The sequence below is a fragment of the Pristiophorus japonicus genome, chromosome 5 (genome assembly GCF_044704955.1).
Source record: "Pristiophorus japonicus isolate sPriJap1 chromosome 5, sPriJap1.hap1, whole genome shotgun sequence".
NCBI classification, from domain to species: Eukaryota; Metazoa; Chordata; class Chondrichthyes; family Pristiophoridae; genus Pristiophorus; species Pristiophorus japonicus.
In genome coordinates, this window is record NC_091981.1 from 57,088,762 (window position 1) to 57,105,319 (window position 16,558).

The 16,558-nt window shown below is 47.4% G+C and overlaps 1 protein-coding gene across 2 annotated transcripts in view; it reads right to left on the minus strand.

The window, feature by feature from the left end:
* Window positions 1–16,558, minus strand: part of cap2 (cyclase associated actin cytoskeleton regulatory protein 2) — a 221,474-nt gene that overhangs the window by 43,523 nt on the left and 161,393 nt on the right. For both annotated transcript variants that reach the window (XM_070880658.1, XM_070880657.1), the window contains one exon: window positions 8,903–9,008. In XM_070880658.1, coding sequence (XP_070736759.1) covers window positions 8,903–9,008 — 106 coding nt within the window. The remainder of the gene's footprint in view (window positions 1–8,902; window positions 9,009–16,558) is intronic.

The window sequence follows — 16,558 nt, forward strand, 5'->3', positions numbered from 1 at the left end:
GACGTGAAAGGTGGCAGTGAGGTCTCCAGCGCCCCGTCGCGATCCTCGGGTTGGGTTTTGCGGCGGTGCTAATCAGCACCGGCCGGAAGAGCTGTGCCGGGTGTGCAATGCCTCTGGTTTAGAGTCTTGCCCGACCCGTCCGCCCGCCCGCAATGACCGCCTGGGAAATCAGGACGGTTCAACCATCCCGTTGGCGGAGAGGTAGGTAATAGACTCCTAAAGTAAGTGCAATTGTTTATTCTTTTCATTTCTTGTCCAATTTGTGTTGCGGTGGCGTGGGCAATGTTTTGGGAATGTTTTTGTATTTTCTTTTAGGTTTCCCCCCCCCCCCACCGAGTGGGGCTCTCCCTGGCTGGCTGTTTAAGCACAGGAGTTTCCCATCCTAGCGCCAAGAGAGGTGTACAATGCCTCCCTTAACACTGCGCCCCGACACTGGGCCCAGATGCCCAAACTTAACTACTAAGACGCAAACTATTTCCGGCCGCTAACTTTCCCGCCCCAGCCGCCATTATTGTCCCGAAAACATAAAAGCCTAAAATCCAGCCCATTAACTCTTGAGGACACTGAAAACTCACTGCATTTTCCTGAAGTAGGCATTTTTTTATATTCTAGAATTTTCTATCAATGGTACAATTACCCACCAGGGATATAGATTCCTTGGCGTTCTGCTGGTATGCAATATCTGACCTGAAGTTCACCGTTTCGCTCCTAATTGGGCTTTATGCATCATAATTAAACACAGCAAAGTGCATTTGGATCACATTAAAACACCTCAGGACGCTTCTCCTGTGCCGACCTCAGTTAAGAGGGAACGTCAACAGCAAGTGCTGACACAGCTGCTCTCAACTCCTCAAGATAAGTGTACACAACCTCTCCATTTAAAAAAAATACACTGAAACAGCTGGAAAAAGAGCTAAAATAGGTCTCCAATTTTACAATGTAAAAAGTGCCTAACGAGGCTTGACAATGCAACAGAGACTAGTTTTAAGGAGATTATCAGGCTGGGGGTGGAGAGTACTATACAAAGTAATCCTTTGCATATATATTTATTTTCTTTCCCAATTTCCCTCCCATCTTTTCCAATCCTGGGGAGTGGCAGCTGGTGAGGGCACGGCGAGAGAAGCCTCAAGCTCTCCTGTGCACATTTTTTGGTTTTTTGTTGAAAAATTAAAAGTGGGGCCTGGATTTCCCCCCACTATTCTACCTGAAATGGATATGAATAAAAAGAACTTGCATTTCTATAGCACCTTTCAGAACCTCAGGACCTTCCAGAGCTTTTTACAGCCAATGAAGTAGTTTTGAAGTGCAGTCACTGTTGTAACGTGGGAATCGCGGCAGCTAATGTGCACACAGCAAGGACCCAATTTGATAATGACCAGATAATCTGCTTTTAGTTATGTTGGTGAGACATAAATATTGGCAGGACACTGGGTGGATCGACCCTATGCTTCTTTGAGGGCGGACAGGATCTTGGTTTAACATCACATCTGAAAGACAGCACCTCCATCAGTGCAGCACCCCCTCAGCACTGCACTGGAGTGTCAGCCTAGATTTTTGTACTCAAGTCTCTGAAGTGGGACTTGAACCCACAACTTGATGACTCAGAAGGCGAGAGTGTTACCCACTGAGCCATGGCTGACTACCTGAACTCCTTGCCGCTCCACAGAAGTGATGCCAACCCTCAGATACCGGCAGAAGGAGAGCCACAGAACATGCTGGGGCAGCGGCTGTAACCTTCCGAATATCAGCCCCGGAATCAGCAGGTTATTACATTTTAACACACTACCACAGTGCTTTTCCAGCACAATCAAGGGCGAATGGTCCAATTTGCTGTGGACAGACTGACATTTATTGCCCTCAGAATGCATATAGGATTTCTCATTAGCAGCTCATCTTCCCAGTAAATAGTTCTCAATTTTGAAAATAAACAGGACAACTCATGCTGCTAAGCTTGGGATTTATCAGCGACATGTCATATGTAACTGGAATTTAAGCTTAATTTCACAGCTGTGAATGTTCTCCCTCCTCCCCAGCTCAACTTTAAAGAGCATACCAAGAGTACTTCGGAAAGAGTGAACATCCATGTACTCTTCATTTTACTTCTACATAATATGATCAAAATCTTTTCTCCCAGTAGACTCTGACAGGGAATAAGTTAAGCAAGGGTAGTATAATGTCGAAAAGATATTGAGCCGGAATTTGCGGTGGGTAATTACGGTGAATTAACAGCGTTCGCTGTTATTACCGCTTTGAAACTGACCGCAACTTCAGGATGTAGCGCATGCGCAATTAAACGTGCAAATGCTGAAGTTGCAGTCAGTCATTCACTGCTCCGACACTAGCTGCGCTGTGGCCCTCCCCATAGCCAGCAGTGAAACTGACAAAAACTTTGGCATTTCCGTGGTAATATCGCTGTTAAATACACCATTAAATGTTAGGCCTTGTTGGATTAGGTGTAACTGAGCCCGATAGTGCCCTACACAGCCAGCGGCTCACTGACAACCTGGCGACCCTCGATGACCCCGAGACGCAGAGTGTGCACAGCACTTGCAAGGTCTGCCCTCCAGGCCACCATAACTCAACCAGGAAACACCAGGACTGGTTTGATGAGAATGATCCAATTCGGGAGCAGCAAAGCAGCTCTACAGACGGCTGAAAGCCGAGGTCCAACAAATAACATGTGACCTAAAGAATAGATTGTGTGGGGAGAGAGCACAGGAGATTCAGCAGCTGGTCAACAGCCATGACGCGCGAGGATTCTTCACCGCAGTTAAGTCCATCTACGGCCCAAGCACTCAGAGCACCACCCCACTGCTGGCCAAGAACGGGGAGACACTCATTAAGGACACCGATGCAGTCAGGGCCCGCTGGAAGGAGCACTTAGAAGATTTCCTTAATCGAGACTCTACCTTTGACACGAGCGTCCGCGATTCCATCCCGCAGCATGCTGCCCGCTACCATTTCAGCAAAACCCCAGCCCTGCACAAGGTATAAAGGCCATCCGACAGCTCAAGAACAACAAGGCATCAGGAGCAGATGGAATCCCCGCTGAGGCAGTAAAGTATGGCGGAGAAGCACTACTGGCTGAAATGCATGACCTCATCTCTCTTATCTGGAGGGAGGAGAGCATGCCGGGAGATCTCAGAGATGCCATAATCGTGGCCATCTTTAAAAAAAGGGGACAAGTCTGACTGTGGCAACTACAGAAGTCTCTCCCTGCTGTCGGCCACTGGGAAAGTCATTGCAAGAATCCTTCTCAACCGTCTTCCCCGTGGCTGATGAGCTCCTTCCAGAGTCACAATGCGGATTTTGTTCACTAAGGGGTACAACGGACATGATCTTCGCCACGCGACAACTACAGGAGAAGTGCAGGGAACAGCACCAACCCTTTGACACTGTCAATCACGATGGACGATGGAGCATCCTCCTCCGTTTTGGCGGCCCCCAAAAGTTTGTTACCATCCACCGCCTGCTCCACGATGATATGCAAGCCGTGATCCTGATCAACGGATCCACCACAGACCCAATCCAAGTCCGGACTGTGGTCAAGCAGGGCTGTGTCACTGCGCCAACCCTCTACTCAATCTTCCTTGCTGCAATGCTCCATCTCCTGCTCAACAAGCTGGAGTGGAACTAAACTATAGAATCAATGGTAACCTGTTCAACCTCTGTCGCCTCCAGGCTAGATCCAAGGTTATCCCATCCTGTCATCGAACTACAGTATGCGGACAACGCTTGTGTCTGTGCACATTCAGAGGCTGAACTCCAAGGTATCATCAACACCTTCACCGAGGTGTACGAAGGCATGGGCCTTACACTAAAAATTCGTAAGACAAAGGTCCTCCACCAACCTGACCCCGCCACACAGCACTGCCCCCCCAGTCAGCAAAATTCACGGCGCAGCCTTGGACAACGTGGACCATTTTCCATACCTCCGGAGCCTACTATCAACAAGGGCAGACATTGACGACGAGAGCCAACACCGTCTCCAGTGTGCCAGCGCAGCCTTCAGTTGCCTGAGGAAGAGTGTCCGAAGACCAGGACCTCAAATCAGGCACAAGCTTATGGTCTACAGGGCTGCAGTGATAACCGCCCTCCTATATGGATCAGCGATGTGGACCATATACAGTAGACACCTCAAAGCGCTGGAGAAATACCACCAGCAAGATTCTGCAAATCCCCTGGGAGGATAGACGCACCAACGTCAGTGTTCTCAATCAGGCCAACATCCCCAGCATCGAAGCACTGACCACACTCGACCAGCTCCGTTGGGCGCTACATCATCCGCATGCCCGACACAAGACTCCCAAAGCAAGCGCTCTACTCAGAACTCCTACACGGCAGGTGAGCCCCAGGTGAACAGAGGAAACATTTCAAGGCCACCTTGATAAAAGTGTAACATCCCCACCGGCACCTAGGAATCCCTGACCCAAGACTGCCCAAAGTGGATGAAGAGCATCCGGGAGGACGCCGAGCACCTCAAGTCTTATCGCCGAGAGCATGCGGAGGACAAGCGCAGGCAGTGGAAGGAGCGTGCGGCAAACCAGACTCCCCACCCACCCTTTCCTTCAACGACTGTTTGACCCACCTGTGACAGAGACTGTAATTCCCATATTGGACTGTACAGTCACCTGAGAACTCATTTTTGGAGTGGAAGCAAGTCTTCCTCGATTTCGAGGGACTGCCTATGATGATGACAGCGTAGTGACTGCTAAACAACCGTTATGACCCTGAAAAACTAATTTTAATTCTGCAGAGTGTCAAATTTCGCCATAAGCAAATGATACTTAAAGGGTTGACAGCGGCTAGGCAATGGCAAACATTTAAAGATCACCTCCCTGTCTGGAGTAAAAATAAAAAGGGGAAGATGGCTCAACCGTGGCTAACATGGGAAATTAAGGATAGTGTTAGATCCAAGGAAGAGGCTTTTAAATTGGCCAGAAAAAGCAGCAAACCTGAGGACTGGGAGAAATTCAGAATTCAGCAGAGGAGGACAAAGGGATTAATTAGGAGGGGGAAAATAGAGTATGAGAGGAAGCTTGCTGGGAACACAAAAACTGACTGCAAAAGCTTCTATAGATATGTGAAGAGAAAAAGATTAGTGAAGACAGATTCAGGTGAATTTATAATGGGGAACAAAGAAATGGCAGACCAGTTGAACAAATACTTTTGTTCTGTCTTCACGAAGGAAAACACAAATAACCTTCCGGAAATACTAGGGGACCGAGGGTCTAGTGAGAAGGAGGAACTGAAGGAAATCCTTATTAGGCGGGAAATTGTGTTAGGGAAATTGATGGGATTGAAGGCCGACAAATCCCCGGGGCCTGACAGTCTGCATCCCAGAGTACTTAAGGAAGTGGCCCTAGAAATAGTGGATGCATTGGTGATTATTTTGCAACAGTCTATCGACTCTGGATCAGTTCCTATGGACTAGAGGGTAGTTAATTTAATCCCACTTTTTAAGAAAGGAGGGAGAGAGAAAACGGGTAATTATAGACCGGTTAGCCTGACATCAGTAGTGGGGAAAATGTTGGAATCAATTATTAAAGATGAAATAACAGCGCATTTGGAAAGCAGTAACAGGACAGGTCCAAGTCAGCATAGATTTATGAAAGGGAAATCATGTTTGACAAATCTTCTGGAATTTTTTGAGGATGTCACTAGTAGAGTGGACAAGGGAGAATCAGTGGATGTGGTATTTGGACTTTCAAAATGTTTCTGACAAGGTCCCACGCAAGAGATTGGTGTGCAAAATTAACGCAGATGGCATTGGGCGTAATGTACTGACGTGGATAGAGAACTGGTTGGCAGACAGGAAGCAGAGAGTAGGGATAAACGGGTCCTTTTCAGAATGGCAGGCAGTGACTAGTGAGGTGCCGCAGGGCTCAGTGCTGGGACCCCAGCTATTTACAATATACATTAGTGATTTAGATGAAGGAATTGAGTGTAATATCTCCAAGTTTGCGGATGACGCTAAGCTGGGTGGCGGTGTGAGCTGTGAGGAGGATGCTAAGAGGCTGCAGGGTGACTTGAACAGGTTAGGTGAGTGGGCAAATGCATGGTAGATGCAGTATAATGTGGATAAATGTGAGGTTATCCACTTTGGTGGCAAAAACAGGAAGGCAGAATATCAATGGCGATAGATTAGGAAAAGGGGAGGTGCAACGAGACCTGGGAGTCATGGTACATCAGTCATTGAAAGTTGGCATGCAGGTACATCAGGCGGTGAAGAAGGCAAATGGTATGTTGGCCTTCATAACTAGGGGATTTGAGTATAGGAGCAGGGAGGTCTTACTGCAGTTGTACAGGGCCTTGGTGAAGCCTCACCTGGAATAGTGTGTTCAGTTTTGGTCTCCTAATCTGAGGAAGGACGTTCTTGCTATTGAGGGAGTGCAGCGAGGGTTCGCCAGACTGATTCCGGGGATGGCAGGACTGACATATGAGGAGAGACTGGATCAACTGGACATTTATTCACTGGAGTTTAGAAGGATGAGAGGGGATCTCATAGAAACTTAAAATTCTGTCGGGACTGGACAGGTTAGATGCTGGAAAAATGTTCCCAATGTTGGGGAAGTCCAGAACCAGGGGACACAGTCTAATGATAAGGGATAAGCCATTTAGGACTCAGATGAGGAGTTCTCTTCAGAGAGTTGTTAACCTGTGGAATTCCCTAGTGCAAAGAGTTGTTGATGCCAGTTGGATATATTCAAGAGGGAGTTAGATATGGCCCTTACGGCTAAAAGGATCAAGGGGTATGGAGAGAAAGCAGGAAAGGGGTACTGAGGTGAATGATCAGCCATGATCTTATTGAATGGTGGTGCAGGCTCGAAGGGCCTACTACTGCACCTACTTTCGATTATAAAAATTCAAATTTTTAAGAAACTTAAAAAAAATCTCTTGACACTCCAGTGCACTACTGAGGGAGTGCTGCACTGTCGGGGGTGCTGTCTTTCGGATGAGACGTTAAACCGAGGCCGTCTGCTCTCAGGTGGACGTAAAAGATCCCATGACGCTATCCCCAGTGTCCTGTCCAATATTTATCTCGCAATCAACACAACAAAAACAGATTATTTGGTCATTAGCACATTGCTGCTTGTGGGAGTTTGCTGTGCGCAAATTAGCTGCCATGTTTCCCACATTACAACAGTGACTACACTTCAAAAGTACGTCATTGGCTGTAAAGTGCTTTGAGACACCTGGTGGTCATGAAAGGCACTATATAAATGCAAGTCTCTTTCTTCCTTAACCTTTTGTTCTGTTCACAATGACTTACCTCTGGCATTACACCCTGTGTTGTCATGCAGCTTGTATTTTAAAAGGACATCTCATTTTTTGGGGGTGGGGCGGGGGAGAGGAAGATTTAGGTTTTGCCCCTCGATGCACAGTACTGGCACTGGCATCATTAAAATGGAAAATGCAATGCATGCTTTAAAATGATCTCGAAGGTGCAAACTCTCAACTTCCGAAGATTTGCAAAATGATCGCCAGGCTCTAACTCCACCTACTACAGAAAACATAAGCAACAAAGCTATTGTGATCTGCCATTGAAATAAAGATTAAACTCTTCCTGTATACAGTGCTCCACTTCCCAGAGCTCTACCTTTTAATTAAATGGTGTCATGTTTCAAAGAGCAGACCAGTGATTCATTAATACATGGGTTTTGAGTGTTGGTATTTATTGGGAATTGTATATTGGAATTTACCAATTCCTTATCTGATCTACAAGGGGCAACCTCGCTGCCTATGGCTCAGTTGATAGCACTTTCATCTGAATCAGAAGTCATGGGTTCAATTACCACTCCAGCGACTTGAGCATGAAATCAAGACTAACATTCCAGTGCCATACTGAGGGGGTTCTGCACGGTTGGAGGTGCTGTCTTTCAGATGAGACGTTAAACCGAGACTCTGACTGCCCTCTTAGGTGGACCTAAAAGGTTCCATGGCACTATTTTGAAGAACAGCAGGTGAACTCTCCTGTGTGTCCTGGCCAATATTTATCCTTTGACCAACATTATCTGGTCGTTATCACATTGCTGTTTGTGGGACTTTGCTGTTTGCAAAATTAGCTACTGCGTTTCTTTCATTTCCTACAACACTTCAAAACTACTTAATTGGCTGTGAAGTGCTACAGTGAGGGGGTGTGTGTACAAGGTGTACAGTGAGGGGGGTGTGTACAGGGTCTACAGTGAGGGGGGTATACTGGGTGTACAGTGAAGGGGTGTACAGTGAGGAGGGGTGTGTACAGGGTGTACAGGGGGGGGGGGGGGGGTGTACAGTGAGGGACCAGGGGCAGCACGGGCCTGCCCACACTGCGATATGTGTGCGCATTAGGCCCGTGCAGCAGAGCAGGTCTCCAGTTGTCTTGGATAACCCTTGCCACTGGACCAAGACCTAGCTCTGTCAAGCCCGTGTGATGGCTGGTGTGCAACGGTCACCACACGTTAAAAAAATCCACGCACAGGCATCTTCCACCCTTCAGGATGTAGTTCAGGACCTGGAATATTTGGTCCTTCATTGAAACACCTGTGAACTCATCCTTTTTTGGCGTGGAAGCAAGTCATCCTCGTTTCAAGAGACTGCCTATGATGATGGCTTTAGGATGTCCTGAGGCTGTGAATGACGCTACAGAAACACAAGTTCTTTGTTTTTTTTCTTACATATTCTAATATCTGAAGAGAAGTAGAGAGTTTAGAATGTGGAATTCTTTGTCACAGAATGCCATTGAAGCAGAGTCGTTTAAAAGGGAATTGTCTCTTTCTTTTCAGGCACAAGCTATGTTAAAATGGAGCTGGGAGTGAACAGGAGAGTAGAAATTGACTGGTGACTCACATGGAGAAAGACACCAGCGCAGATCCATTAAGCTATGTTAATGTTAATGCTGCATGAAGCTGAGGATACTTACAGCCGTATTCCACGAGAGCCCAGTGGTGTGGTGTTCCTTGATGTAGGCCTGAAGCTGTGTCCAGATACTAAGGAACGATTTGACCCATTCTACATGTCTCTTATCACTGTAGGTGAAGAGAGATTTAAGAGAATATCAACACCAAACAACATTGAGATTAATCTCTTCTGCTTTCCTCCCGCCGCCCCCCTTTCCCTGCCCCTACACTTGCTTAAAATCCTTACATCTAACTCTTTCCAGTTCTGATGAAAGGTCATCGACCTGAAACATTAACGCTGTTTCTCTCTCCACAGATGCTGCCTGACCTGCTGAGTATTTCCAGCATTTTTGGTTTTTATTTGAGATTAACTTGGTAAGAAGTTCACTGAAGCTATTTAGCATGAAGATCTACTTCAGCCAGCAGTTAGTTTCTTTTTTCACACTAAATATAATATCTAAATAATCCCAAATAATGAGCCGATTTTTAAATTCCTGGTGCTAGAATATGTTTTAACAGCACAATTATGCAGGAAGTGCACTTTAATGGGGAAAACAATTGTTATTTTTCTTCAGGAAGGCCCTGGCCCCAAAGCAATCATACCCGAGCACAGTGCCAACACTTTCAGAAGAGGGAAAGGGAAAATGTTGGAAGAGAAAAATTAGGGAGGAAAAAAATGGTGAGATAAGCTAGATGAGTTGGGTGCTTATGCATACATGCGCAGAACAGACTTTTCCAATAAGGCAGTACAGCATGTGCAATAGATGGAGTCTTCCAGTGCTGTTCTGGAATGTGGGAATCATTTAAAAGATTTTAGAATAAGGGGCCGCCCATTTAAAACTGAGATGAGGGGGAATTTCTTCTCTCAGAGGGTTGTAAATCTGTGGAATTTGCTGCCTCAGAGAGCTGTGGAAGCTGAGACATTGAATAAATTTAAGACAGAGATAGACAGTAAGGGAATAAGGGGTTTTGGGGAGCGGGCAGGGAAGTGGACCCGAGTCCATGATTGGATCAGCCATGATCGTATTAAATGGCAGAGCAGGCTCGAGGGGCCATATGGTCTACTCCTGCTCCTAGTTCTTATGTTCTTATTTGAAAGGGTCTGGCTAACTGGAGCACACAGACTACTGCAGTTAAATGCTCCTTGACCCTTTGCTGTGATCTTATTTAAAACAGGGGAATGCAGCTATTTCTGGATAACCAGAATACATTCCTCTGGTAGAAACTATCCTTTGGGCTATCTGGAATCTAGCTCTGAATACCATGCTAATCAGAAACCTTCCCTAGCTGTTTCTCCACAGGTTATTGTCATTGGCCAATGTCCACAAAGAACCTTTGAAGACTTGTGGGTTGGCTCAACTCTTGGGCACCTGGGAGATCTGTTCAGCGAGTGAGGCCCAATTGGAAGCAGATTAGCTGGTATCAGTTACTTGGAATCAGAGGATTTAGGACATGCGGTCAACTAATCACATGCCCTGAAGTACAGTGAGGAAGTTTGAGGAAGTTGTTTAAATTTATTTTGTCGTCATGACAGGAAAAAATAACCAGATTTTTTAGGAATGACAAAATAATGAGGCTAATAGTTTCAGCTCTCATTGCCTCGAAGATTCTTTTGCAACTTGGGAGTCGAGAAGACTGTGCTGCAAGGTGCCATTGGTTTGAACATTGCTGTTTTACCTCTAGGACCCAGGATTGATTTACCGCACGTTACTGGTGGGGAACCTTGCCCTCTCTCCACCCCTCAGAGATTGCAGGTAGTTTTACAGGTACAACTCAAAATAGTTGCAGGTGGTTCATGACTTTCCATCCATGAATGGGATGAAATGGTTCGTTCTTGCTTATAGGAACAAAAGTGAGCAGAGTTTGGGAAGGTTCAGTCTGGTTTACTCAGGCCACAATGTTGTGGTGCAGGTTGGGGTGGAAGGGCTTCATTTGTTTTTCAGGCTATATTGAAGGAGTTTACCACTCTCCTAATGCACCCAGACACTAATAGAATCGGTGGGATTCAATGCCCCAGTAAATGGCCAGCCAAGATATAACTTTGTATAAACCACACCGTTTCCTGCTGCCTGTCAGAAGATACCTGATCCATTTGGACAATAGGCAGGGAGACCTAGACATGCACCAAGAATACAAACCCTCTCCGTAGTGAAGAGCTGGGCTGTTCAATGTAAGGCTAAAAGAGGATGACAACCTGCCGCCTGTCTTCATGTTTGGATGACTTCTTCTTGAAGGACCACTAGTGGAAGGACATGTGAGGGAGGACCTTAAGTGCTTGCTGGCCATCGCTACTTGAAACAGTCCTCAGATTGTATGATCTCTAGCCTCTCAAGCTAGTTATTTGGAATTTACATGGCACTTTCTGTCAGTGTTCTTATTTTTGAATCCTGCTCTCTTGAAGGCTTTGATTCATACTTGGATGTGGATCAATAGACATCGGCAGCCCTTTTGTACCTCACCCAAGTAGCCGTTTGCAAGTGTGAGCCCAATCCTGTCCTTGTGCAACATCCCCCCACATGCACTGGACTGTGGGGGTACGATCACCAGTTGAATCTTCCCCCTGCCACCTACTCCACCAAGCCTAGTGATATGGAGATGAGAGACCAATTATCGCGCCACCCCCAACCACAGATCAGCAAATTCAGTCCAGATTGTCGGTCAAATCTGATACTTTCCTGAGCTGCATAGCTCAGAACTGCGCCGTGTGGTGTGTTTAATGTTTTGAGTGATCAGGGGAGCCTTTGATCTGCACAGACTCCACACACAGAGTTAACTGCAGATGAAGTAAGTGGTTAAAGAATAAAACATCTCTCTCTAATGACTGCAATTAGAAATTGATACATTTTCTATTGGATGCCCGTCATTGATTAGCCAACTGCACCTGTTGTGCAGAGTGTCTGGGGGTGACTAATGCTCTGAAGGGACTTGTTCAGAAGGTTTCAGACAGCCGAGTCCTTAAGCACGTGTCATATGGCACGCAGTGCAACACCATACACAGCATTTCCTTTGTCAGAAGTTCAAATGAAAACTGTAATCCACACCCTCGGCTGCATGCATAAAAAATGCAAAACAAAAGACCCCCTGTATCGAGATCTTTGCCCCATAATGAGTGAGATTTGGCTATAAGCAGAATTATGGGCCTAGAAATTCGATATGGCCATGAAACGCGCAATGTTAAGGCCCAAGGATGTTAAGCTGCGGCACTTCAAAATGGTCGAGGTAGCACGCAAAATTCATGCTCAGTCCTCGTTAACGTGATTTACGTCTTATTTCAGTGCTAAAACTGATGCTCATTGGCTTTACGCTCAACAGCTGGATCAATATCGGGGCCAGTCTAATTCCCAGTCATGTGTGGCACAGGCTTTACTCAGTATTTAAAGAGAAGGTGCACTGATGCTACTGCATCAATGCACCTCATTGTCAAACCACTCAGAGCTGCAGATGCAAGAAGAAGAAGGAGGGTACTGCAAAGCCATGGCAGAGTATCCTCAAAGGGAGAGAGCCTGGAGATTTTCCAACACGGCTCTGGAGGCACTGGTTGTGGCCGTTCAGAGGAGACGGGCTGTTCCCTTGCCACACACATTGCGAAGGCTGAGGCAGGAGATAGCCGTTCAGGTCACAGTCAGTACTGTGGTGTTGAGGTCGGCCATCTAGTGCCGAAAGAAGTTTAATGACCTCACACGTCATGTGAAGATTAGTGAAGGCTTCAGCAAATGCCTTATCCCACCATCTGCACCACAAGCCTCATACACTATTCAATGCCCCACACGCCTAGCACTCAACTTTTTGGGACTAGCTGAATTTCTCTTGTTGAAAGCCAACACAGGCTTGATGGACCAAATGGCTACCTTCTGTGCTGTAACCATTCCATGATTTTATGATCACCACTCACACCTCACATTCAGAGCTTCACTTCACTCTCTTAACCTTACCACCGCTGCAACACTCACACCCACATCTCACAACTTGCACACACTGATGTCCTGCCATAGTTGAATAGCTATCACCCACACATATTGCACACATTCACTCTCACACTTCTCTTTCTCTTGCAGGCCAAGGTTGCAGACAGGCAGGGGGCAAGCTGCCACCCACAACCTCAGGCAGCTGAAGGAGAGCGTGCTGGACATAATTTGGTGGCAGATCATAGAGGCTGTGGCAACGGGCGAGGTTGAACCCCTTGGGGACATCAATGGTATGGTCATTCCTAATCCTTCTTCTCACATCCCACTTACCCCTCATCGCACAATTTCTTCTCACTCTCAAGCTGCTGATGCTGTATGTGTGCATAGCTTGCTTCCCCCCACCCCGCCTCAACATAACCCGACTTTTGTGCCTTTCTGCTTTCAGAAAATCACCAACAACCAAGCAGCCTGTCCCCTAGGTGATGCACAGGAGAGAGGGAGAGGGGAAGAAGAAAACAACAGAACATCACTACAGCTGTCACTCGCAGACACCAGCTCAGAAACTGGCGTACTTTAGAGGCTAGTGAAGGTGGGATCTGCACAGGGTGAGGCACCGGGCACAAATGAGCTACAGCAAGACCAGGGGGAATGGGTAGATCGGGGGCCAGCTCCCTTGAGGTTGGGTTCTGCTGCACAGGACTTGGATGAGGACCTCGATGGGGCGATCTTCAGAAGATGGACAGGCACATCAAATTCTCACTTTCACCTAGGTGCAATGGCAAGTGTCCCAGAGCGCCTCTAGGCTATGTCAAGGAGCATGGAAGAGGCCGCCTCCAACATTGCACGGGGCGCTGTACAGAGCCTTGAGACCAGGATTTCCAGGCTGGAGATGATGGAAAACTCCTGAAGAGGCTGTGTCGACCCAGACATGATGCTGCGTGTGATGGCCAATGTCACGGCTGCCATTACAGCACAGGCAGCAGAGATCCACCATCTTAGTGCTGCAGTGGAAGCGCAGACTGCTCTCATGCAACCTCAGCTTGATGCCACCCAAGCTCAGACTGCTATCATTGTGGCTGGGTTTACCAGTGTCGACCGGGGCTTGCAGGGTGTTGCAGCAGCCCCAGGGGAGTGGCAGTGGGTCAGTGGAGCAGGACACTGCTGTCCTCTCTCAAAAGGACAGCGTTCCTGTTCTCACCACTGTCACTCAGGCAGCGGAAAGGGCAATGGCAGTCAGCCAGCCGGACCAAACTGCTGCCACCTATGCCGAGGTGATGCAGTCTGCAACTGGGCCTTCTCGGGCCAGAACTGCTCGAGGCAGTCCATGGAAACTCAACAGCCTTTCACCAGCCATGTTGCAGCTACTGGGGGAGCACTTTGTAGGAGCACTAGGATAAGAAAGGGTGCCCAAACAACAGGCACTAAGGGATTGCACAAGGGTAATTATTCATAATTACTGTAAATATGTGTGAATCGATTTTTGATAATGTATTCATTTTGTTTGGAATCTTTTGTAATGACTGTCATTTCAGCTTTGTGCCCAGGAGGACGCTGTGATATTCTGTGACAGAGGGATGGTATGATGGGGATGTAGTCTGGCAGCCCATCCTCTTCCTGTTCCTATTGCTCCCGTTTCTTGTTCTCCCTGAGGTGGTCCCGCAATTGCTGCTGGCAAGGTTTGCGCCCTTATGGTGGCCAAGTTGTGGAGCATGCAGCAGACCACCATAAAATGGGACACCCACGAGTTCTTCCCAAGCGGTCAAGGCAGCGGAACTGTTGCTTCAGTAGCCTGATGGTCTGCTCAATGATGTTCCTGGTGGATGCATGACTCCCATTATTTGAATGCTGGGCATGAGTGTTGAGGCTGCAGAGGGGAGTCATCAGCCAGGTGCAGAGCGGATAGCCCTTGTCTCCGAGCTGTCACCGTCGAGTTTGCTGTGGTGGCTGGAAGATTGCTGGCATTCTGGACTGACGCAGGATGAAGGCATCTTGGATGTTGCCAGGCTAGCGGGCATTGACCATCAGGAAGCGCTGGGTGTGGTTGCACACCAACTGTGCATTAAGAGAGTGGTAGCCTTTGCGGTTATGGAAGATCGTTGGGTGTCAGCCGTGGCTCAGTTGGTAGTACCCTCGTCTCTGAGTTAGAAGTTTGTGGGTTCAAGCCCCACTCCATAGATTTGAGCACAAAAAAAAAAAATCTAGGCTGACACTCCAGTGCACTATTGAGGAAGTGCTGCACTGTCGGAGGTGCCCCCTTTCGAATGAGACATTAAACCGAGGATTTGTCTGCTCTATCAGGTAAAAGAGCACATGGCACTATTTCAAAAATGAGCAGGCGAGTTATCCCTGGTGTCCTGACTAATATTTATCCCTGAATCAACGTCACAAACAGATTATCTTGTCGTTATCACGTTGCTGTTTTGAGGGGAGCTTCCTGTGCGCAAATTGGCTGCTACATTTCCTACATTACAACAGTGACTACACCTCAAAAAGTACTTAATTGGCTGTAAAGACTTGGAGACCACCGGTGGTCGTGAAAGGAGACATAGCTAACATCTCAGACTGCAGCAGTTCAAGGTGGCAGCTCACCACCAACTTCTCAAGGGCAATTAGGGATGGGCAATAAATGCTGGCCTTGCCAACGACGCCCATATCCCAGAATCAAATTTTTTTTTATTTTTTTTTTTTTAAAAAAGGCCATGTGGGTGCAGTGGATGGCGCCCTGCACCATGAGGTAGCCCGCTATCCTGGTAAAGTCACATGCACACTCATCCTGCTTCTCTCTGCTCAAAGAGAAGACAATGTTGTCCCTTCTGGTGTAAAGAAACTCAGTGACCTCCCAGATGCAGCAATGGACGGCAAAATGTAAGATGTTAGCTATGTCTCCTGCTGCAGACTGGACGGATCCGCTGGCGAAGAAATTGAGGGCCAACGGTGATGTTGACTGCCACTGGGAGAGCCATGGTGACCCTGCTCTCAGGCTGCAGGTCTGGTTGCAGGAGGTGGCAGAGTTCTGTGACCATCTCCTTGCTGAATCAAAGTCTCTTAATACACTGCTCCTTGCTTAAGTGGATATAAGAGAAGCGCTCTCGGAAGACCCTAGGTGGGTACGGCCTGTTGAGAGCCCTCCTGCCCCTCCTCCTCCCTCTGTGCGCATCTTCTCATCATCTTCACTGCCTCCGCTCCCTCTTCTGAAGATTCGAGGGCATGTAGAGCTCCCATGACTGTGAGCAAGTGCTATTAGCAGAATCCTTTAAATAATAATGAAGGAGTTCTCCATTTCCAACAACACTCCCTGTTACCGTAGAACCTTGAAAGACTGGAGTTGCAGAAAGTTGCACGGAGCCAGTCAAATTGCAGAGATATGTCAGCTGCAAGAAGTAGTTAATGATCCCTTTAAATATCACTGCTGGGGCCTCCTTCCTGCTTGTTAATGCTTGCTCAGCTCATCGCACTTAAGGCATGCCGGTATGTTGAACAGCGAACTCCAAACTCACAGATTGGGCATCAAGTGTGTGACGTCACAATCTGCATAATTTCCATAATTTTCGCGATCGCTAATATCGGCAATACTGCTTGCCATCCGAAAATGGCAGCTGCCGTGGGACCCCCTGCCAGCTGGCAGAAGAGCGGTGGCCGTCACTTGTTCGCCCGATTCTGGCGCTACCAGGTGTCGATTAAACCCCCCAATTTCTAGCCCATTATTCTATCGGCCAATTTTGCACCTCTGGAATCTGATACTTATCAACAAAATACTATCAAGGGATTTCAGAA